The sequence below is a fragment of the Bufo bufo genome, chromosome 2, assembly GCF_905171765.1.
Source record: "Bufo bufo chromosome 2, aBufBuf1.1, whole genome shotgun sequence".
In the NCBI taxonomy this organism is placed as follows: Eukaryota; Metazoa; Chordata; class Amphibia; order Anura; family Bufonidae; genus Bufo; species Bufo bufo.
Genome location: NC_053390.1, coordinates 525,772,757 through 525,795,529, shown reverse-complemented (window position 1 = coordinate 525,795,529; position 22,773 = coordinate 525,772,757). Strand labels below are relative to the sequence as shown.

At 46.3% G+C, this 22,773-nt stretch overlaps 1 protein-coding gene across 2 annotated transcripts in view; it reads left to right on the top strand.

Annotated features, from left to right (window-relative positions):
- Positions 1 to 22,773, top strand: part of RASGEF1B (RasGEF domain family member 1B) — a 54,762-nt gene that overhangs the window by 18,080 nt on the left and 13,909 nt on the right. For both annotated transcript variants that reach the window (XM_040417936.1, XM_040417935.1), the window contains exons 4-9: positions 10,317 to 10,454; positions 15,392 to 15,604; positions 15,686 to 15,760; positions 16,026 to 16,121; positions 16,205 to 16,307; positions 19,107 to 19,186. In XM_040417936.1, coding sequence (XP_040273870.1) covers positions 10,317 to 10,454; positions 15,392 to 15,604; positions 15,686 to 15,760; positions 16,026 to 16,121; positions 16,205 to 16,307; positions 19,107 to 19,186 — 705 coding nt within the window. The remainder of the gene's footprint in view (positions 1 to 10,316; positions 10,455 to 15,391; positions 15,605 to 15,685; positions 15,761 to 16,025; positions 16,122 to 16,204; positions 16,308 to 19,106; positions 19,187 to 22,773) is intronic.

Genomic DNA, 22,773 nt, shown 5'->3' with positions numbered 1-22,773 from the left:
AACAACGATTTGATACATATGCAAATTAACCTGATTTGAGTCCTGTACGTGACTCACCTCAGGGACACATCTCAGGTTAATTTGCATATGTATCAAATCGTTTTTTTTACACAATAAAAGCACACAGAGCTATGGGGACTGGGTATTGCGGATGTGCTAGCGGCAATCTAGCAGCCCATGTCCTCAGCTCTATACACAAAATCCCGGTGACAGGTTCCCTTTAAGTGTCTATTTCTGAACGTAAGGCCACTTTCAGTGACTGTCTTTGTAGAAACGCTTAGGGCTCATGCACACAAACGTGTCCCGCCCCTGCTGTGCATTGAACACCGTGAGCACGAGCACCGTCGATGTGGCCTGCACTGGTGGATGCAGACCCATTCAACCTGAATGGGTCTGCGATCTGTCCACACCGCAAAAAAAAAAGCATGTTCTATTATATTATTATTTTAAATTTTTTTTTGCGTTGCAAAGGCACGGACCAAAATGCCACAGAAGCACTCCGTACTGCTTCCATGGCCTTCCGCTCCATGCCTCCGCACCATATCTTCTAGATTGCGGACCCATTCAAGTAAATAGGTCCGCATCTGTGATACGGTGAACAAACGGCCGGTGCGCATATATTGTTTGTATGCATAAATGTTTAGGCTCCATTCACACGTCCGCAAATGGGTCCGCATCCGTTCCGCAATTTTAAGGAACGGGTGCTGACCCATTCATTTTCTATGGTGATGGAATGGATGTGGACAGCACAGTGTGTTGTCAGCATCCGCATTTGCGGAGCGCAGCCCTGATCTTCAGGTCCGCAGCTCCGCAAAAGATAGAACATGTCCTATTCTTGTTCGCAGTTTGCGGACAAGAATGGGCATTTCTATAGGGGTGCCGGGCGGGTGTGTTGTGGATCCGCAATTTGTGGGTCCGCAACACACCACGGACGTGTGAATGGAGCCTTAAAGGGATTGTCCAGGATAAGAAAAATATGGCTGCTTTCCTAAAGTGCATTACATGTCTGTGTCCGTGCTCAAATCCATGAGCAGGTGGTCAGTGATGTATCCGTGAAGGATCTGTGTGTCAGTTTTTTGCTGTCCGTGTTGCATCCGTGTTTAACTGACGCTGAACAGCTGAAAACGAGATTTTTGTATAACTTACCAGTAAAATCTCTTTCTCGCTCTTTCCTTGGGGGACACAGAAGACCTTGGGTATAGCTCATCTCCATAGGAGGCGTGACACTAAGTGAAAACTGTTAAGCCCCTCCTCCACAGCTATACCCTCAGCCTGGAGAGAGAGACTGCCAGTTGCGTGTCCAAGTAGTGAGAAAAGGCAAAGTCCAACAAGGAACCAACAAGCCAACTACCCAACGGGTAACAAAAAACTCGGAAACCGTGTAGAGAAAAACAATGAATGGGTGGGTGCTGTGTCCCCCAAGGAAAGAGCGAGAAAGAGATTTTACTGGTAAGTTATACAAAAATCTTGTTTTCTCGCCCAGTTTCCTTGGGGGACACAGAAGACCTTGGGACGTTCAAAAGCAGTCCAAAAGGGGAGGGACCACAGCTCCAAGGCGAAGCACCCGAAGGCATCAAGGAACCGCCGCCTGCAGACCCAGGCGGGCCAAGGCAGCATCTGCCAAAGCCAGAGTATGCACCCTGTAGAACTCGGTAAGGCGTGCAAGGAAGACCTGTGGCTGCCTTGCCCAAATGCATGGCCGGAGCCCAATGCCTCCGGCCCAGGAGGCACCGATCGCTCTCGGTGACTGCAAGGCAGAATCCTGCCCTCGGTGCGGTAACCTCAGCAATAGCCAATCTGATAACGCGGAGGAAAAACCACCCTGGAGTCCGTTAACCCTAAGCGCGGGCCTCCAGGAAACCCAAGAGACTGAACGTCGGCAAGAGTCGGAGATCTCCCAGTAAAAACGGCCAGGCCCAAACAACGTCCAAATCGGTGACGTGTTGAAGCGAAAGGCAAACACCACCTTCAGAAGAAAGGAAGAAACGGGATGTAGAACAGCCCTGTCCTGGGAAAGACAGAAGGCTCGAACAAAAAAAGGGGGCCATTCAGGCACCCGTCAGAGACACGACTGATACGGAAACACAACCGTACAGGACAGCCGGGGTAGAGAGAACTTCTGTAACGGCTCCAAGGACAAGATTGGAGCGCCGAGAGCTCAGTATGTAGTTCCCAGGGCGGTACCGAAGGACAGTACAGAGGAACAAAAGAGCCACTTCGAATAAGAAGGTCTTGACAGGCCCAGAGGGCCGGGGAACGCTGGAAGAGGAAGAACAGCGCCGACACTTGACACCTCAAGAAAAGGAATCCCAGTCCCAGGCCGGACTGGAAAAAAAGACAGAACCATGGGGAGAGAAAAGTCAGAGTGGGGAATGCACAGCTTCCCACAGAACCCCAGACAAAAAAAACATAAATCTTACGACAGATCCTGGACGAAACACAGCCAGGAGCGGACAGTAGCGAACCCGCTGGAGTCGCCTGGCAAGCGGGCGAAAACCCAATGTGATCAGGCGCAGACCAGTAACACGGGCAGAAGGGTCGACAAAACTAGTCCCGTCGGCCCCCGAGCAACGTTGTCCCTATTCACCCGAGTGGGGGAGCAGAAGGACAGACGGAAAGGAACCAAAGGGTCCGCCCAGCATCCGCCAGATGCCAGGACAAGTCCATGCTGATGTAGCCATGTTCTACAGTCCCGGTGTGGGAGATCAAAGGACAATCTGGACCGAAAGGTAGTGTGTCCCCCCCCCCCCCCCCCAAGTTACCGAGAAGGTAAGTCTACAGTAGGACCATTGACTTAGAATGGACCACGCAATCTGCTCTTAGCGGGAGGACAGAAACGCGGTAGACTCGGTAAATCGGCACAGCTAATACAGCCAGTGTGAACAAGGGAGACAGTACGAGGCCAAAGGGAAACACCGGAACCATCCACATGAATAACCATGCTCTCCCCAGAAGGGGAGGACAGTGAAGGAACAGCCTCTGAAGTCTGGCGGGGTAGAAGCCACATCGGAGTGATCTGTACCGAGTGGGAGCCAAACAGAGACGGCGAGATAATGGTAGTCAAGACAGAGGCCGGCATAACACCCTCCAACCGGCATTAAGCGAGTGTGCAATAATACACCCAACACTGAACTTAGCGAGAGTGCAAGTACTCTGCCAATGAAGGGGGACATGTACAAGTCCAGCACAGCCATACAAGGACAGTCGTGAATCTCATGAGCGTGCCAAAATCTGCCCATGGAATGAGGGGTGGTCACGCACAAGGCCAGCACCGTATCCAATGGGAGTGCAAGCGTTCCACCCATGTTAGAGGGTCATGTTCATGGCCAGCAACGTATCCGGTGAGAGTGTAGCATGCCGCCCAGAAAAAAGGGAGGGTAATGCACATGGCCAGCATCTCATCCAGGGAGAGTGCGAGCACCCCGCCATGTATGGGAGTCATACACATGGCCAGCAACGTACTGGTGAGAGACAAACACAGTCAGTGAGAATGTGTGTATGACACCTGAGGAAGGAAGGAAGGCATGCCCATGGCTGGCAGCGAATCCAGCGAGAGTGCGTACACCGCCCACGGAAGAGGGGTCATGCATATGGCCGACAACGGTCCAGCGAGAGTGCAAGCACCCCGCCATGTATGGGATACATGCACATGGCCAGCAACTTACCTGCGAAAAAACAACTACAGACAGAGGGGTGTATGTATGCTGCCTGAGGGAAGGAGGCATACCCAAGGCCGGCAGCGAATCCAATGAGAGTGCAGCATACCGCCTAGAGTGCAGCATAGTAACATAGTACATAAGTACATCATAGCACATCAGTGAGAGTGCAGCATTCCGCCTATGGAAGGGGGTCGTGCACAAGCCAGTACCGTATCCGGTGAGAGTGCAGTATTCCGCCTAAAAAGGGAGGGTTATGCACATGATCGGCAACAGATCCAGTGAGAGTGTAGCGTTCCGCCTAGAGAAGGGGGTCACGCACATGGCCGACAGCAAATCCAGTGAGAGCGCTGCGTTCTGCCCATGGAAGGGGGTCACGCACATGGCCGGCAGTGAATCTAGTGAGAGTGCTGCGTTCCGCCCATGGAAGGGGGTCACGCACATGGCCGGCAGCAAATCCAGAGAGAGTGCAGCGTTCCGCCTAAGGAAGGGGGTCATGCACATGGCCAGCACCGTATCCGGTGAAGGTGCAGTATTCCGCCTAAAAGGGGGCCATGCACATGGCCAGCCGGCAGCCAGGGAGAGTACAGTATCCCGCCTAGGGGGGGGGGGGGGGGGATGCACATGGCAGGCACCATAACTGGAGAGATGATGAATGCAGCCTACAGAAGGGGCGCATGCACTTGGCCAGCGCCGTATCCTGGAAGAGGGCAAGAAAACCGCCTAAAAGGGGGAAATGCCCTAACAGCGACGCAGGCTGGGAGCGCAACACCATGCCGCGTGTGGAAAGAGGGTATGCAGACTAAGAACCACGAACACTCCCTGGGATGAAGGGCCAACTAAATGAATGAGTACCACCCAGCTCCGTGCAGCAGAGAGCAAGTAGAGCCCGTCCGGGTCAGGTGGACAGAATGAACTCCTTAGAGACGAGTGCAAGGCTTGCGGCAAGCATCGTATCCCAAGAAAACAAAAGTATGCCGCAGGAAGCAGGTGAGGCATACGTACGAGCAGCCCCGTAAGCAGTGAGAAGGCCAACCCACCTACAGGAGGAGAAGGCATACACAGCCCAAACAACGCACAAGAACGTCCGCTCACTGCAAAAAGGTTACTTCAGCGAAAGAAGGGGGCTCGCCACAGAGTGCCACTGCATGTACGGAATTGCAAGGTGCAACCTGAAAGGGAGTTATGCACAAGCCTAGTATAGCATGCGATGGAACGCAAGCAGTCCGCCCCGAAAGGGGGAATTGTACCTGGCAAACTGCAGTCGGCAAGAGTGCAAAGGCCGGTCCCAAAAGGGAGTGATGCCTAGGGCCGTCCCTACTTCAGAGAAGCAAGACATACCCTATAATTCAGCATGAACGCAGGAGGTCCACCTAGTGAAAGGGGAAAAAGGGGGCCAACCATACAGGTCCATTGGGAGCCGGCCTGTACCCAAAGGGTTAACAGGGATCCGGCCTTGAGGGTGGCGCTGCGATCCCCTGGGGGCGGAGGAACCTCCCGGCGGGAAGAATTCGCGCCTGGAGAAGTTCCCGCCCTCTCCACCAGAGGCCGGAATTTTGCGGCCTAGCAGGCCGTGAAGCCGGGGACTAAATTTGCGCCGCCCGGCATGTACCGCCGGGACCTGTGGCGGAGTGGCGCATCAAACCGGCCGCGGGTGCCCACCCCGCGGGCCGGTCGGAATTGCGGCCCAGCAGGCCGAAGCCTGGGCCACAATTTGCGGAGCACCACCGACCGGCACCGACGGTCGGCCGGGGCCTGCTGGGGCATATAAGTCAAGGCCAAAGCCGGCCGCGGGAGCCCACCCCGCCGGCCGGAAGAGTCAGGGGCCCGGAATGGCGGCTTGCCGGCCGCGGGAGCCCACCCCGCCGCCGGAAGAGTAAGGGACCCGGAATGGCGGCCTAGCAGGCGGCGGAGCCTGGGATAAGATTTTTGCGGCGCCCGGCCGCATCGGAATACCAATGCCGGCCGGAGGCGAGGCCTTACTCCACAGAGCCCCCCCCCCGTCAGGAGCGGACCTCAGGCCTTGGGTGACCTCAGGCCTTGGGTTCACCGCCTCTGCAACACTCCGGTAAGGAGATGATGGGGGGGGGGGGGGGGGGGGCGGATGGACCCAGAGACCAGGTGCCCGTGCTGAGGGGAGACAGCCACTGGCTGCATGTCCTATGAAGTCAGGCAGGGGGGGGAAGGCAGAAGCAGATTGCCGCTCTGCGTCACCCCAGGGGCCAGCGTAGATCCGGCAGGGGACCAGAGGCCCAGTATGGGGGTCAGGCACGCAGGAGACCAGGGTGGGGAGGTGGGGGACGTAGGGCTGGAGAAGCCAATCTCTCACCATAGCCGTCTTCACCCTCTGTCCATTCCAGCAGGGTCGCCCCTTCAGCTACTGGCACCGTAGTGGCAGGACGCTGGAAGAGGGACTTGGCGTGCGGGCGACCCTTGCGCTGGCGGGATGTAGGGGAGCTGGGCTGCCCTGATCCACCTTGTCTTCTGTGGGGGAGGCAGCAGTGCGGGTGACCGGCACTGGCGCAGCTCAACCCCGGGAGAAACAGAGAGGTCTAGTGCGTCTCTGTTGTCCCTGATGATCTGGAACAAAAAGAAAAGAAAAAAGTAAAAATCTAAAATTTAAACAAGGAGAAAACAGCCCTGCAGAGCAGGGAGTGTCTTGCCTCCTTGGACACTAAGCAAAAAACTGTCAGTCTCTCTCTCCAGGCTGAGGGTATAGCTGTGGAGGAGGGGCTTAACAGTTTTCACTTAGTGTCACGCCTCCTATGGAGATGAGCTATACCCAAGGTCTTCTGTGTCCCCCAAGGAAACTGGGCGAGAAAAATAATTTTCAAAGCATCTGTTCTTAATGATCCGTGAAACACGGATGCAACACTGAAGGCATCCGTGTTGCATCTGTGGTTTTCACAGACCCATAGACTATAATGGACATGATGTATCTGTGAACACTGACAAAATAGAGCATACATCCGTGCTAAAAACACAGACCCACGGACCGTGCTAAAACACTGATATCTGAATACACGCATTAAAATGAATGGGGACGTGAGCTGTCCGTGGAGAACATGTACAGCACATGTCAGTGAAACACTGACTTGTAATTGAGGCTTAACCTGTGAACAGGTGTGGTGCTGTTTTTGAAAGAAAGCAGCCACTTGTTCTTATCCTGGACAACCCCTTTAAATGTCTATTAAATTGCCTGATATCTGAGCAGGACAAATACCGATGAATGATAAACGCGTCTACTGGCGCTCATTTTTACTGGCCTGTTGCAGGTTGGAGGAATGATTGCTACTGCAGTCGTTCTTCCTCATGCAGTTCTGTTTATTGTCTTGACTGATAATTCTGTATCTTTCATCCTGATAAAAGTTGAAAATCAGCCGACAAATGAACATTTGCTAGTTTATTGGCTGATTATATGGACCAGTTATTGGGAATGAACATTCCTCTGGACGCTCGTTCCCTATAATTTCCCCAAAAATTGTTCGTTCTAATAAGACCCTTAAGCTACATGCACACGACCGTTGTGTGTTTTGTGGTTTGCAAATTGCTGATCCGCAAAACACGGAAGCTGCCCGTGTGCCTTCCGCAATTTGCGGAACGGAACAGGGGGCCCATTGTAGAAATGGAGTGAATATAATTCGCGTGGATAGCTCACCACCTTCTCAGCATGGAATAGGTGCTCTAGTCTTGACTGATCACCCAATCAGAAGATAATTAACAGAAGTAGAAACAATGTATAAGACTGGCACTCAATTTATGTGGGTCATATACAAAAGATCACAATTTATTAATGTAATAATTCTAAAAATAGACGATGAAGAGATAGTAAAACTCTTGTATTTTTATTGTTAGTTTTTAATAATACAAGGACACTGCATGATTCCACTTGGGTCACTTCTAAACTTCACAATCCATGATGGTGATACATATCTATTACTAAATGAAGTGGAAACAGAGCGCCAACACAGGGACGGAGAAGAGAGAGAAAGGATGAATCGCAATAAACTCTCAAAACGTGTATACAGAGTCCCTTAGTTAGTTGTGCAGGAAGGCAAATCCAACAGTTGTAGTAAAAAGTCCTCCTCTAAATTCTGAGGATATCTAATTGTAGACAACAATATGTTCCTAAATTAATCTCCAAATATTCACCTGAAGGAGGCGATCGGTCCACAGAGAGCGCACAGTGAACTTATATTCGTCCTAACATGCGACAGTTCAGTCCATCAGGCGCAATACAGATTCTGTCATCGGAGCTGCTTTGAGCTAAGTCTGTGACTGGCAATTGGGTAAGGGCGGTAGGTAAAGTGGTACTATATGTCTTACCGGTAAAATGTCAAAGCCGGTGACTGTTGGTTCCGTACCGCGGACTCCTACTCACCACACCATGCGTCTGTATGTCTCCCCGTCGGCATCCTCGCTCACCACTAGCTGTCACGTGGTTTCCGTCAAAGATCGCGAGACCCGCCTTTCAATTCATGTATTCCAGTTGTAAGTAGGACAATCCTAGAGATGTAGGACTTTGGAGCGCTCCAATTTTTGTTTAATCAGTTCAGCCAAGAATATTGATCAATATTTCCGGTTAGTAAAGGTGCAGGGGTGGATCACGCCAGACGCATTTCGGGGACTTCTTTCCCCTTCCTCAGTGGCTCATGGAAGGGCACTTCATGAGGAAGGGGAAAGAAATATTGATCAATATTCTTGGATGAACTGATTAAACAAAAATTGGAGCGCTCCAAAGTCCTACATCTCTAGGATTGTCCTACTTACAACTGGAATACGTGAATTGAAAGGCCGGTCTCGCGATCTTTGACGGAAACCACGTGACAGCTAGTGGTGAGCGAGGACGCCGAGGGGGAGACATACAGACGCATGGTGTGGTGAGTAGGAGTCCGTGGTACGGAACCAACAGTCACCGGCTTTGACATTTTACCGGTAAGACATATAGTACCACTTTACCTACCGCCCTTACCCAATTGCCAGTCACAGACTTAGCTCAAAGCAGCTCTGATGACAGAATCTGTATTGCGCCTTATGGACTGAACTGTCGCATGTTTGGACGAATATAAGTTCACTGTGCGCTCTCTGTGGACCGATCGCCTCCTTCAGGTGAATATTGGGAGATTCGTTTAGGAACATATTGTTGTCTACAATTGGATATCCTCAGAATTTAGAGGAGGACTTTTTAGGATACTTTCACACTTGCGTTCGGAGCGGATCAGTCTGGTGTCTGGACAGACGGATCTGCTCCTAGAATGCAAACGCTTGCATCCGTTCAGAATGGATCCGTCTGCATAACTGTTTTTTTTTTTTTTTTTTTTTTTTCAGATCCTATTTTTCACTTCGTGAAAACTCAGATCCGACAGTATATTCTAACACAGGCGTTCCCATGGTGATGGGGACGCTTCAAGTTAGAATATACTAAAATAACTGTGTACATGACTGCTGCCTGGAACCTGGGGCAGTCATGTACACAGTTCTGTTAGTATATTCTAACTTGAAGCGTCCCCATCACCATGGGAACGCCTCCGTGTTAGAATATACTGTCGGATCTGAGTTTCACGATCTAACTAAAATCTGATGGTATATTCTAACATAGAGGTGTTCCCATGGTGATGGGGACGCTTCAAGTTAAAATATACCATTGGATTGGAGAAAACTCCGATCTGATGGTATATTAATAGGGACTCCTGACTTTACATTGAAAGTCAATGGGGGACGGATCTGTTTGCAATTGCACCATATTGTGTCAACGTCAAACGGATCCGTCCCCATTGACTTACATTGTAAGTCTGGACGGATCCGTTTGGCTCCGCACGGCCAGGCGGACACTAAAACGCTGCAAGCTGCGTTCGGGTGTCCGCCTGCTGAGCGGAACGGAGGCCAAACGGTGCCAAACTGATCCATTCTGAGCGGATCCGCATCCACTCAGAATGCATTGGGGCAGTACGGATCCGTTCGGAAAAAGACCCATCCATCCAGTTCAGTCTATTATCTTGCAGAGTTATCCATAGGAAGGCAAAAAACCTCACGAGGTAGAAGCCGGTTTTTCTCATTTTAGGGCAAAAAAAATTCCTTGGTGACCCGCAGACCACAATCTGGCAATCAGAATAACTCCCTGTATTATTGACCCATCTCCAGAATTACTATAAATGGTAATATTCTATTTAAGAATGGGAACTTATGGGCAACATGCCTACTCATTGGGATAGATGGAGGCATACATGGAGAGCTCCTACGTAGGCTCAAATTGAGATGTGAATATAGCCATACCTACCGGTTTGTCTTATATGGTATATTACAGTCTTAGAAAGCTAGAACCACATGGGTCCAGAGATCTCCCCATTCATCACTCCAGTTCCTCTGCTAGATTTTCTTTAGGCTTGCAACTTTCTTAGCGGATGTGTCCTCCTTTACTTCAGCTCTCTTCCTGTACCTATCACAGCTTGCAGAGGAAGATTGTTCTGTATCATTGCCTTTGCCCAGCTGGTGGCCATTCATGGATGGAATTTAGCATGTGTGACCTGCTCGTTCAACTCAGTAGTAGGATGCCATTATAATGAAATAATGGGAAAATATATCAGCTGGAGTAAATTAAAAAATTTAATTTAATTATATTAAAGTAACATTTAATGTTGGGACAATCTGCTTAATCCACAGAGTTACATGAAGAAGACTGCTCCCAAAATCCTTCAGTTATTGACAGAGTGGACAGAGACCTTCCCTTACGATTTCCGAGATGAGAGGATGATGAGAAATCTCAAAGACACAGCACGCCGCATCACACATGGAGATGAGGTATGCCCCCGGTATTGCTGCACAATTTTAATCATAACTGAGCATGAAACTGAGGACTCTTAATCTAAACTCCACTTTACTGCTAAGCTTATATTAAGCTGCCAGACAAGCAAGCATTAGTTCTCAGAAATGCTTTCAGCTCCTTAAAGACAAGTCAGTAGCCATATGTCGCTGCACAGGGCTGAATGCTACATTGAGTTCACGGAGTTGAGCGAGGATTGTACATCTAAGGCTACATTGAGTTCACGGAGACCTCCATAACCTTGTTTCTGTCATTGTATGCTTCATCACATGGGCGTGACTGCTCACATGAGCTTCTTGCCCGTTATTCTTTGCTTCATCGCATGAGAGTGACTCCTCACATGACTTCTGCCGTTAGGAAAATTGTACTGTACAGTTCCTTTTTTTTTATTTTTTTTTATGACTTTTTAAACACTAGAAAACAAAATACCAGAATGCAGCCGTTTATTTCAAACTGGCAAAGTCTTTAAGATGAAGCATTCTTAATAAAGGCCCCTTAATGGCTGTTTCACACGAGCGAGTCCATTACAGGACTCATGCTCTGTGTGTGAGCGTGATCCTCCGTTCTGGACATGCAGGAGCGCACAACATTATCGTGATTTATAATGCTGTGTGCCTCTGCATTACCTTACTGATACAGGATCATAGTGACATACAGCTGTCAGTATGATTCTGTAGAAGTAAGGTCATACAGAGGCACACAGCATTATAAATCATGATAATGCCATAAGCTCCTGCAAGTCCAGAACAGAGGATTACAATCACATACAGAGCATGAGTCCTGTAATGAAGTAGCTTGTGTGAAACAGCCCTAACACTGCTAGACCGAGCCGACGAAGGTCAGGAAGAAAGCGATCCTTCCTGGCAAGTGTCTGCTCATTAGTGGAGGAGACCACTACATTTACGTGAAGCCATCTCCTCCACAGTATAGGGAGCAGTGATTTGCTTATGCCATTGCTCGTCCACATACTGATTCATTGTTTTCTAGCATCAGAGCATGGTTAGACAGCATGATCTGCTGCCGGCAAACGATGATATAGGTGACTGCACGAACGATCATATTACTTGATGAACGAGCGTTTCACTCAGCGGCACCTTTACACTGGCAGATCAGAGCCAACTAGCGTTCATTGGCCAGTGTAAAAGGGCCTTTAGGGAACAGTTAAAGGTCCTCTATTCTATTTTATCCTGCAAAATTACTTCCTATAGATATTTTATTGATCACCTACTAGTCGTGTTCATTGACCAACTTCCCTGCGTGTCAGCAGATGTGACTGTATTCCAAGGACATATCCAGATCCCGCAGAGAATGGCATGAACCACTGACCTCAGTTGGGTGGCTTACTGGTGCCATGGATAAACCTCTTCCAATCCGTGTGTTGTCTGTTTTATGGATACATTAAATATGTGTGGATGATGTAAGGGCACAACAGTAGGGGCTCATTAGGGAACTGGACAGAAGACAGAGTAGACCAGGAGAAGATTACTCGTAAGTGGCACATTATCTCAGCCGTACTCAGCAGGCACCAATCACCCAGCACTGAACCTTTTCACAATGTGCTGTCAGCTCCGTGAATGGTTAAACATTAAAGCCAGCTTCCTGAAATGCTGTCATATAATTCTTTGTATTCAGTGTGAATGGTCATGTTTTGCACACAAAAAACCCTTATCAAAACAGGCTTTGTTTTTGGCACACCCTTTGATCGCTGCATCATGCAGTCTGTCCTTGTGTGATCAAATAGAGTTAAAACTTCTTAAACAGTTCTCTTTTTCACGAATGCATGAATGTATCAGGCAAGCAGAGCAGCGACTAACCAGGTGGACAGCATGCCGTGGTCCTTTACAGGGTTCAAAGAACTTGGGTTCTTAAAGCTGGGACAAACAGTGCCAGGACTGTAATCAAATAACTTCTGCATGATTCATCAGTAGACAGCGGTGAAGCTGTTTATTTTAATAAGTTGAACTCGGCAAGCTTTCTGGCAAAGTGTCATTTCCTGCAAACAGCGCTTTACGGAGAACTTGTCACAGGGCTGTCACTGCCATTATTGTACATCTAAGGCTACTTTCACACTGGCGTTTTGCTTTCCGTTTGTGAGATATGTTCAGGGATCTCCCAAGTGTTCCAAGACGGATCAGTTTTGCCCTTAATGCATTCTGAATGGATGAGGATTGGCTCAGAATGCATCAGCTTGGCTCCGTTCCTCCTCCATTCCGCTTTGGAGGCTGACAGCAGCGTTTTGGTGTCCGTCTGACGAAACTGAGCCAAACTGATCTGTCCTGACACAATGTAAGTCAATGGGGACGGATCCGTTTTCTATGACACAATAGAAAACTGATCAGTCTCCCATTGACTTTTAATGGTGTTCAAGACGGATCCGTTTTGGCTATGTTAAAGATAAAACAAATGGATTAGTTCTGAACAGATGCATTTGTGCAGATCCATGACAGATCCGCACCAAACGCGAGTGTAAAAGTAGCTTAAGGCTACTTTCACACTGGCGTTTTGGCTTTCCATTTGTGAGATCCGTTCAGGGCTCTCACAAGTGGTCCAAAACGGATCAGTTTTGCCCTAATGCATTTTGAATAGAAAAGGATCCGCTCAGAATGCATCAGTTTGCCTCCGTTCAGTCTACTTTCTGCTCTAGAGGCGGACACCAAAACGCTGCCTGCAGCGCTTGCTGTCCGCTTGACGAAACAAAGCCAAACGGATGTCTCCTGGCACACAATGTAAGTCAATGGGAACGGATCCGTTTTCTCTGGCACAATAGAAAACGGATCCGTCTCCCATTGACTTTCAATGGAGTTTATGACTGATCCGTCTTGGCTATGTTACATTTAATACAAGCAGATCCGTTCATGATGGATGCATGCAGTTGTATTATTGTAACAGATCCATTTTTGCAGATCTATGGCGGATCCGCCCAAAACGTGAAAGTAGCCTAAATTCACCACAGGATACAGCCACACATGCAGGTTTTTCATGCAGCTTTTAAAACCATAACCAAAGGTGGTTTTAAAAAAAGAGAAATAATACCTGTCCTTATAGGGAATCTGTTCCCTTTCTCTCCTTTTTATGATCCACTCCTGACTTTGGCTTCAAAAGTTATAAAAAAATCTACACATGTGCGTGTACCCTAAAAGCGAAGAAGACCTTTCTCCTATTTATTTTTGACTTTGATTCCACTGCTTTTTGTAGAATTATCTGCATTTGAAATACTAAATAATTAAGAGACAAGCCCTTTACATATGAGGCTGTTGGAACAGTCAGCTGTTTGACCATGTTCCTCTCTCAGCCCCTCTGGAAAACGGCTGATTTTGCTGGGTAAAGTAATGTCCAGATAGTTATTTCCCTAGCAGGAACCACTGCAGAGGAAATTTTGTATTACCTAGCAGCCATTCAGGTTAATAGCTGTCCATGTAACACATGGATGACCAGAACGAGAGCTGCTTTTACAAGGTGGCTTTCCATTCCTTTTCATGGAGGAAGAATGGGTCCAAGAGGAAAACCCTCCCCTTAGGCCCCTTTCACACGGGCGAGTATTCCGCGTGGATGCGATGCGTGAGTTTAACGCATTGCACCCGCACTGAATACCGACCCATTCATTTCTATGGGGCTGTTCACATGAGCGGTGATTTTCACGCATCACTTGTGCATTGCGTGAAAATCGCAGCATGCTCTATATTCAGCGTTTTTCACGCAACGCAGGGCCCCATAGAAGTGAATATCGCAAGCAAGTGCAGATTCGGTGCGATTTTCACGCACGGTTGCTAGCAGACGATCGGGATGGAGACCCGATCATTATTATTTTCCCTTATAACATGGTTATAAGGGAAAATAATAGCATTCTGAATACAGAATGCATAGTAAAATAGCGCTGAAGGGGTTAAAAAAATAAAAAAATAATTTAACTCACCTTAGTCCACTTGATCGCGATGCATCTCCTTCTGTCTCCTTTACTAAATGGGACCTGTGGTGAGCATTTTTTACAGGTAAAGGACCTGTGGTGACATCACTCCGGTCATCACATGATCCATCACCATGGTAAAAGATCATGTGATGGATCATGTGATGACCGGAGTGATGTCACCACAGGTCCTTGACCTGTAATGAATGCTCACCACAGGTCCTTTGCTCCGTTCTGTAGTCCGCCAAAAAATATAACCTGTTCTATTTTTGTCCATTTTGCGGACAAGAATAGGCAGTTATATTAATGGCTCAAGTGGACTAAGGTGAGTTAAATTTTTATTTTATTTTATTTTTTAACCCCCTCCAGCGCTATTGTACTATGCATTCTGTATTCAGAATGCTATTATTTTCCCTTATAACTATGTTATAAGGGGAAATAATACAATCTACAGAACACCGATCCCAAGCCCGAACTTCTGTGAAGAAGTTTGGGTACCAAACATGCGCGATTTTTCTCACGCGAGTGCAAAACGCATTACAATGTTTTGCACTCGCGCGGAAAAATCGCGGGTGTTCCCGTAACGCACCCGCACATTTTCCCGCAACGCCCGTGTGAAAGAGGCCTTAGGCTTCATACACACGACTGTTGTTTTGGTCCGCATCCAAGTCTCAGTTTTTGCGGCTTGGATGCGGACCCATTCACTTTAATGGGGCCGCAAAAGATGCGGACAGCACTCCGTGTGCTGTCCGCATCCGTTGCTCTGTTCCGTAGTCCGCCCAAAAATATAACCTGTTCTATTTTTGTCCATTTTGTGGACAAGAATAGGCAGTTATATTAATGGCTGTCTGCGCCGTTCTGCAAATTGCGAAACGCACACGGACCCCATCTGCGTTTTGCTGATCCGCAAAACGCACAACAGTCGTGTGCATGTAGCCTTATTATTATTATTATCATATGATGCCGGTTACCCTAGTTTACCCTGGTTACATTGTGTGTGTCTTTTCCCAGATGTACAGGAAAAATGTTCAACAGATCATACAAAATCTCATTCGGAAGCTTGCAGCATTAAGCCAGTATGAAGAACTTATTGCAAAAATCAATGCCCAAAGTGCTGATCGTATGGCCATTTTGAAGAGCAAGCCACAGTCCATACAAAGGGACATCATCAGTATCTGTAGTGACCCCTATACGTTAGCCCAGCAGCTAACCCACATAGAGCTAGTAAGTAATGGGTACATGCAGTGGGTTGGTGAAGTGTGCCATTCCTCTGCTGTACATTTAACATTGCTGCTTGTGTTACAGGAAAGGCTAAGTTATATTGGACCTGAAGAGTTTGTGCAGGCTTTTGTGCAGAAGGATCCATTGGATAACAATGAGGTATTCTAGCTCTGTCTCTAGCTCTGTCTCTAGCTCTGTCTCTAGCTCTGTCTCTAGCTCTGTCTCTAGCTCTGTCTCTAGCTCTGTCTCTAGCTCTGTCTCTAGCTCTGTCTCTAGCTCTGTCTCTAGCTCTGTCTCTAGCTCTGTCTCTAGCTCTGTCTCTAGCTCTGTCTCTAGCTCTGTCTCTAGCTCTGTCTCTAGCTTCCTATATATTTAGGACTTAGTATAATAATAAAAACTTTCATTTTTGTTTTTATTTTTAAAGAACCGTTTCAGTGACCGAAAAAAGACTCGCAATCTTGAAGCGTACGTGGAGTGGTTCAACCGCCTTAGTTACCTTGTAGCAACAGAGATCTGCATGGTAAGAGCCAAGTTGTGTTGCATATTGAGCATCTTCTGTTTAGGTTGTGTGTTCAGGGCTAATTCTACCTACTTTCTCTGTAGCCTGTTAAGAAGAAACACAGAGCCAGGATCATTGAGTTCTTTATCGATGTAGCTCGGGAGTGTTTCAACATTGGAAATTTTAACTCTCTAATGGCAATAATTTGTAAGTATATCAGCTACTGAATACATATTAAGCACCAACACTACATTTGCAGTTCAATTTATATCATATATTTGTGTATGTGTTTGTCATAGAACCAGGAATTACTTCTGGAATCTAAAACTAGATATTATCAATGGACCAAGATGCGTCCTTTTTGGTTTATTGCGTGCAGTAACCCTCAGGCACTAGTAAAGAACAAATTAAGGTGCCCATACAATAACAGTGAGCCAAATGTTCTTTTGCCCGACAGCTATTTCTCCCAACATCCCAAAACATGTGCATGCTCTGTTCAGCCAAGCATGTATATGTTTTCTGTGGGGGAGAAAGCTGTCTCGCAGGAGAACAAAAGGATGGGGGCATTGAAATTCAAAGTGCCTGATCCTTCTCTCCCCTGTCATCTGGAGGGGGAAAATAGGGAGCTCGCATACACTGTAGTTTATCTGGTTCTGGTGAAAATGGTGGGTTCAGCCAACAATAGTCTAATGTGTATAGAGACTTTCAGTGCTAGATCAGGGTGGTCATAATGCTGTAGACTGTAGCTAGTCAGACCCTGAAGAATTTGAGACTTTTGGTGGCCTGATAATGATAACTTCCACAGACTTAAAGGGAACCTGTCACCGGGATTTTGTGTATAGAGCTGAGGACATGGGTTGCTAGATGGCCGCTAGCACATCCGCAATGCCCAGTCCCCATAGCTCTGTGTGCTTTTATTATGTAAAAAAAAAACTATTTGATACATATGCAAATTAACCTGAGATGAGTCCTGTCCCTGACTCATCTCACGTACAGGACTCCTCTCAGGTTAATTTGCATATGTATCAAATCGGTTTTTTTACACAATAAAAGCACACAGAGCTATGGGGACTGGGTATTGCGGATGTGCTAGCGGCCATCTAGAAACCCATGCCCTCAGCTCTATACACAAAATCCTGGTGACAGGTTCCCTTTAAAGGGATTCTGTCACCTCGTTTTCGGTTATAGAGATGCGGACATGCACGGCTAGATCGCCGCTAGCATGTCCGCAATATACCTGTCCTATAGGGCTGTGTGCTTTTATTTTGTTTAAAAAATGATTTTAGAGATATGTAAATGAGCTTTGTAAGGTGCCCAAGGGGCTGTACGAACCTTCCTGGTGCCCAGCCCAGCACCGCCTATGTCCTCCAAATCTCCTCCTTTCGTCAGTCAGGTTGCCGTAATCTCGCGAAGGACATCGGAGGACATTTAGCCGTGCATGTCCGCAGCTCTATAACCGAAAACGAGGTGACAGAATCCCTTTAATATTTATTAGCCAGTAGCAAGTTCTTAAGTGTACTAGCTACCTGACTCCTGGGTTCCTTCTTAACCCTGCAAAAAAGGAATGCATGTCATATAGTAAATGGCAGTGTAGAACATGTAAGTTGAGTAACAGCAAGGCGTCTTTGAACCAGTCGATAAAAAAAAATAAGTCGATTGCCTCATTTAAAGAACATTTTCATGAGCCAATGGCAGCTTTATGGGGGACAAACAATAGTTCATCCCCTGTACACTTTACATTATGTCAGCAGCACACCTATTCATTACTACAGCTGATAGCTTATGTTGATCAGGTTTCATTTGGCACAATCTTGTTAGTACTGTGGAAATTTGTTCATTATTATACTCTTAATTGTAAATGATAACTCTCCCTGGTCAAAGCATAAATAAAAATAGCCATTAGTATCTAAAGGCGACTATTCAGTTTGTATTCGACAAGGGTGAGAACAGTTTCAGGCATTTCCGTGACATTGGCAGTGTTTCAGGAGTAGGTGTTAAGTAAGCTTATCCATGAATATTTTTAGTTTGAACTTTGTCTGAGAGCATGGTAAAAATCTACATATGAAAGTAAGAAAATCCACAGATACTTTGCTTAACTCTTCGCTGCTTTTAGAATTCTCCTGGTTGCCCTTGGAAACAGACTGTCTTATCACAACTCCGCTGTCAGTTCTGCTCCCACAATTCACTGCTCTTTAGTAACAGGAAACTGTAAAATTATGAACTTGGTTTAATATATTACTGAAGAAGTTGTACTTTAAAGGAAATGTGTCACCAAAAATTTTACCTGGCAGTTAAAAGCAAATGGTAACACATATATCCTTTTTTCTAATCTGTTTTTAGTTTCTGATTTTGTAGATCTTTTTTTTTTTTTTTTTCTGGACATGATTATCGGGGAGGCCATCTTGCCTGAACTGTTCTTATGAGCACCACAGCATTAAGAAATTGCTTTACGGCAGCCAAATGGGCCATAGACGCAATGGTCAGAAAGGGACCCTATTGACTTCTATGGAGAGTTTTCTAGGCATGCCCTGTGACCTGTGCAGAAGTTATTGTAGTAGGAAAGAATAGATAAGATCTTACAATCACCCATTGTGAATGGTGGATCCTGTCTTATCTGTACACAGAGGTGATCTCATCACAGGCAGGATTAGAATGAGAGAGCTGAAGTAAAGTGATCTGTACAAACCAAGAAGTGGCGCCTATTATTAGATATAGTGGTCAGTGCGAAAACTGCAGGATTTTTGGTTTGTTTAAATATCAAAAGTGACATGGAAAATATAAAATAACATCATCAAAATTATTTAAAAATGTTAAACATGAAAAGTGATTTAAACAGCGGGTAATTTCCTGATGACACATTCCCTTTAAAGCTTAGTACTTAGTAAATGACTGAAATCTTATGCAATCTCTGCTTGGTATGTGACTATTCTGTAAATATATAATGATCAATACATGTTGTACATACACTGTGTATATGATATATCGCACATTTTTTGCTTGATACAGCTGGAATGAACATGAGTCCTGTTTCTCGGCTGAAGAAAACATGGGCAAAAGTCAAGACTGCAAAGTTTGATATTTTGGAGGTATGTCGTACTTTTGTGGCTGCTTACATGGTAGCAAGATCATATAGAAGACTTGAATGCTATTTTTGTTATGCAGTCTAATCGCATTTTGCTCATTAGACTGCCTAACAGAAATATTTAAAAAAAATCATCTGGGCTTTATATCAACTTGTTTTTGATGACACTGCATGCTTTTAAAGGGTACCTATCTTTTTCAAAAACCTAGTCATAGTGACATGCCTAAAGTTTTGATTGGTGGGGATCCTTTTGCTGAAACCACACTGATCCCTAAAATAAGGGGCAGACATCTTCAGAAAGCAGGAGCGTGCAGTGTACGGATTATTACAAAGTCCACAGTGCGTTCAGAAAGTGTTCATTTTTTCACATTTTTTTTTATGTTGCATTAAAAAATAAAAAAAGGTTTTCCCTATCATTCTGTACTCAATACCCCATAATGAGAAAGTGAAAACAGAATGTTAGACATCTTTCCTTATTTATTGAAAGGGAAAAACTTAAAGGGAACCTCTCACCTCCAACAAACATCCCAAGCCGGCAGCAGTACCTTAGAGTATCCAGCAGCATGTTTGTAACGATCATTTTCTTCCTGCAGACAGATGAAGTAAAAGCTGTAAAAACATTCTTTTATCCCCTGTCCGGCGCGCTTCTCTAGCCAGGCTTGAAGTCACAGAGGCAGCGGCCTCCTAGCTTCAAGTCACGGTAACCACGCCCTCTTCCCTGCCCCTTCGCTGTGATTGGCAGTTCGGCAAAGCCAGCTGGCTGTCGGGCATTAGCGCTGTCAATCACAGCGAAGGAGCAGGGAAGGGGGTGTGGTTACCTTGACTTGAAGCAAGGAGGTCGCTGCCTCTGTGACTTCAAGCCTGACTAGAGAAGCGCGCCGGCAGGGGACGAAGTAACGTTTTTACAGCTTCTGCTTCTCTGTCTGCAGGAAGAAAATGATCGTTACAAACATGCTGCTGGATACTCTAAGGTACTGCTGCCGGCTTGGGATGTTTGTTGGAGGTGACAGGTTCCCTTTAAATATTGCATTGACGTAAGTATTCAGACCCTTTACTCAGTACTTAGTTGAAGTACATTTGGCAGTGATTACAGCCTCCAGTCTTCTTGGATATGATGCAACCAAGGTGCATCATCTGAATTTGGGGATTTTCTGCCAATCCTCTCAAGCGCTGTCTATTTGGATAGGGACTGTCGGTGGGCAGCCATTTTCAGGTCTCTCCAGAGATGTTCTGTTGGGTTCAAGTCATGACTCTGGCTGGGCCACTCAAGGACATTTGCAGAGTTGTCCCAAAGCCTCTCTTGTGGTGTTTTGACTGTATGGCTTTACTGAGGGCTGATCTTGTCAAACTAATCTTTTTGATTTCTTTGACTATGTCATAAGTGTTGGATGAAGGAGGTGGATATTGCCTACCTGGATTTTAGAAAAGCCTTTGATACAGTGCCACATAAGCTGATAGATAAATTACTGAAGATTGGACTTACCGTAATACCTGGATAGTTCAGTGGATCTGCAGTTGGCTGTTGGATAGACATCAGTTTTGTTGGTAATGGGGAACATTCTGAGGAGAGACTAGTCACAAGTGGTGTACCCCAAGGTTCCATCCATGAATTTCTTTGTAGGCGACATAGGAGAGGGTTTGCTACGTAAGATTTGACGATGACACAAAAATGTGTGATAGGGTTGATATTCCAGGAGGGGTTTTTAACATCGAAGAGATTTAGCTTCACTACATAAATGGTCCAAACAATGGAAACTGCAGTTCAATGTTTCCAAATATAACTTGGGGAGAAGGAACCCTCAGTCTAAATATCATATTGGCAGCTCTGTTAGCGAGCAGTGATGGCCAGTTCGCAGTGTTCGCCTGCGAACACATGCAGGCTGCCATCTTGACTCACAAGTCCGGCGATGCACACAAGCCCTTACCTGTGCCGTGAGTCGGTCTGAAACAAATGTGATCACCGGGAGCAGGCAGTTCCGAGAACAGCCCGATGAAGGCCCCCGGCGGCTGTTCTCGGAACTGGCCATCACTGTTAGAGAGAACTTCAGAAGAGAAGGATTTAAGTGTCCCGATATCGGACAGCTTCAAAATGAGTGCACAGTATGGACAGGCAGCAGAAAAAGCAAGTAGGATGCTTGGCTGTATAGCTAGAGGTATAACCAGTAGGAAGATAGAGATTGTGATCTCACTGTATAGACCGCTAGTGAGGCCACATCTGGAATACTGGGTCTATTTCTAGAGACCCCATCTACAAAAAGACATAGATAAAATGGATACCAGGATAGACTTCAAGGGGTTATCCAATAGTAGAAATACACCCTTCCCCCACAATGCCGGGGCCCTTCCTATAGACCAGGGGTGCACAACGTTTCCTGGTTGGGGGCCACATTGCCAGACTGAACCAATGACGAGGGCCAAAATTAAAATTGAAAGGTGTATTAACAACTGAAATTTTGTACTTATGGCATATTGAACACACATTATATACCAATAATGTCTAGTTACACTTCCAGGACTCCCATCTAATGGGAGAAATACATAAAAATGACATGTAAGCAGCCACAAGACATAGGCATACATGTCTGTTACCAGATGGTTGGGGGCCGCACAGAATGGTCTCAAGGGCCGCATGTGGCCCCCGGGCCGCAGGTTGTGCACCCCTGCTATAGACGATACTTACCCGGTCCCCGGCACCCACGTCCCTCTGGATTCCTGCACAGTTAGTTTTAACCACCTAACTGTTCTGCTGGAGCTGAGCTCGGGCAGAAGTGGAGGGGGGAGGGTTGCTTTAGCTGCTGATATCTCCTGAAAGGTAGCAGCTAGAAGCAAGCAACAAAATAATAATAAAATAACAAAGGTTATTTACTGCACTATATATACCCAAAAATGGTCCCTGAAAAACCTACAACTAATCCCCAAAAATAAAAAATTTACAAGAAACAATTTAAAAATTTGACTGCTAGAACACAGAGGAAAAATATTGGTCCTTAAGGCTAAAGTTAATTGTCACTAATGGGTTGAAAATGCAATAGTGTCTCCTGAGTTATGCGCCAACCAGATTTACTGCAGACACATTAAAAATCTATAATAAAAGTGACAATTTTGAGAAGTTTTTTTTTCCATTTTTAACTCAACTGTTAGGAGGTTAAAGAACTTAATCTGTATAGCCTTGAGGGGAAAAAAAAGGGGGGACATGATCGAAACCTTTTTAATATGGTTCCAGGAGGGAGCTGTTCTCAATAAGAAGCTAAACACAAGAACAAGGGGACACAATCTGAAATTAGCTGGAGGTAAGATCAGGAGCAATGTCAGAAAATATTATTTTACTGAAATAAAATAGGCAGTGCCTATTTTACTCCAAACATGAAGCTTAGAATTAAGGCCAAAAAGTTCATTCTTTGTTTAACAGAAAATCTTGTTTCTAACAGCCTGAGAGTCACTTAGGTACTTTTTTGCAAACTGTCATGTGTGTTTTACTGAGTAGAGGCTTCTTTCTGGCCACTTTGCCATGCTGAGTGACCGTGACGTGGTGCATGAAGGGCTCCGATATTTTCCTGACAGGAATATATTGGTGAAAGTCTCAGCTTTTAA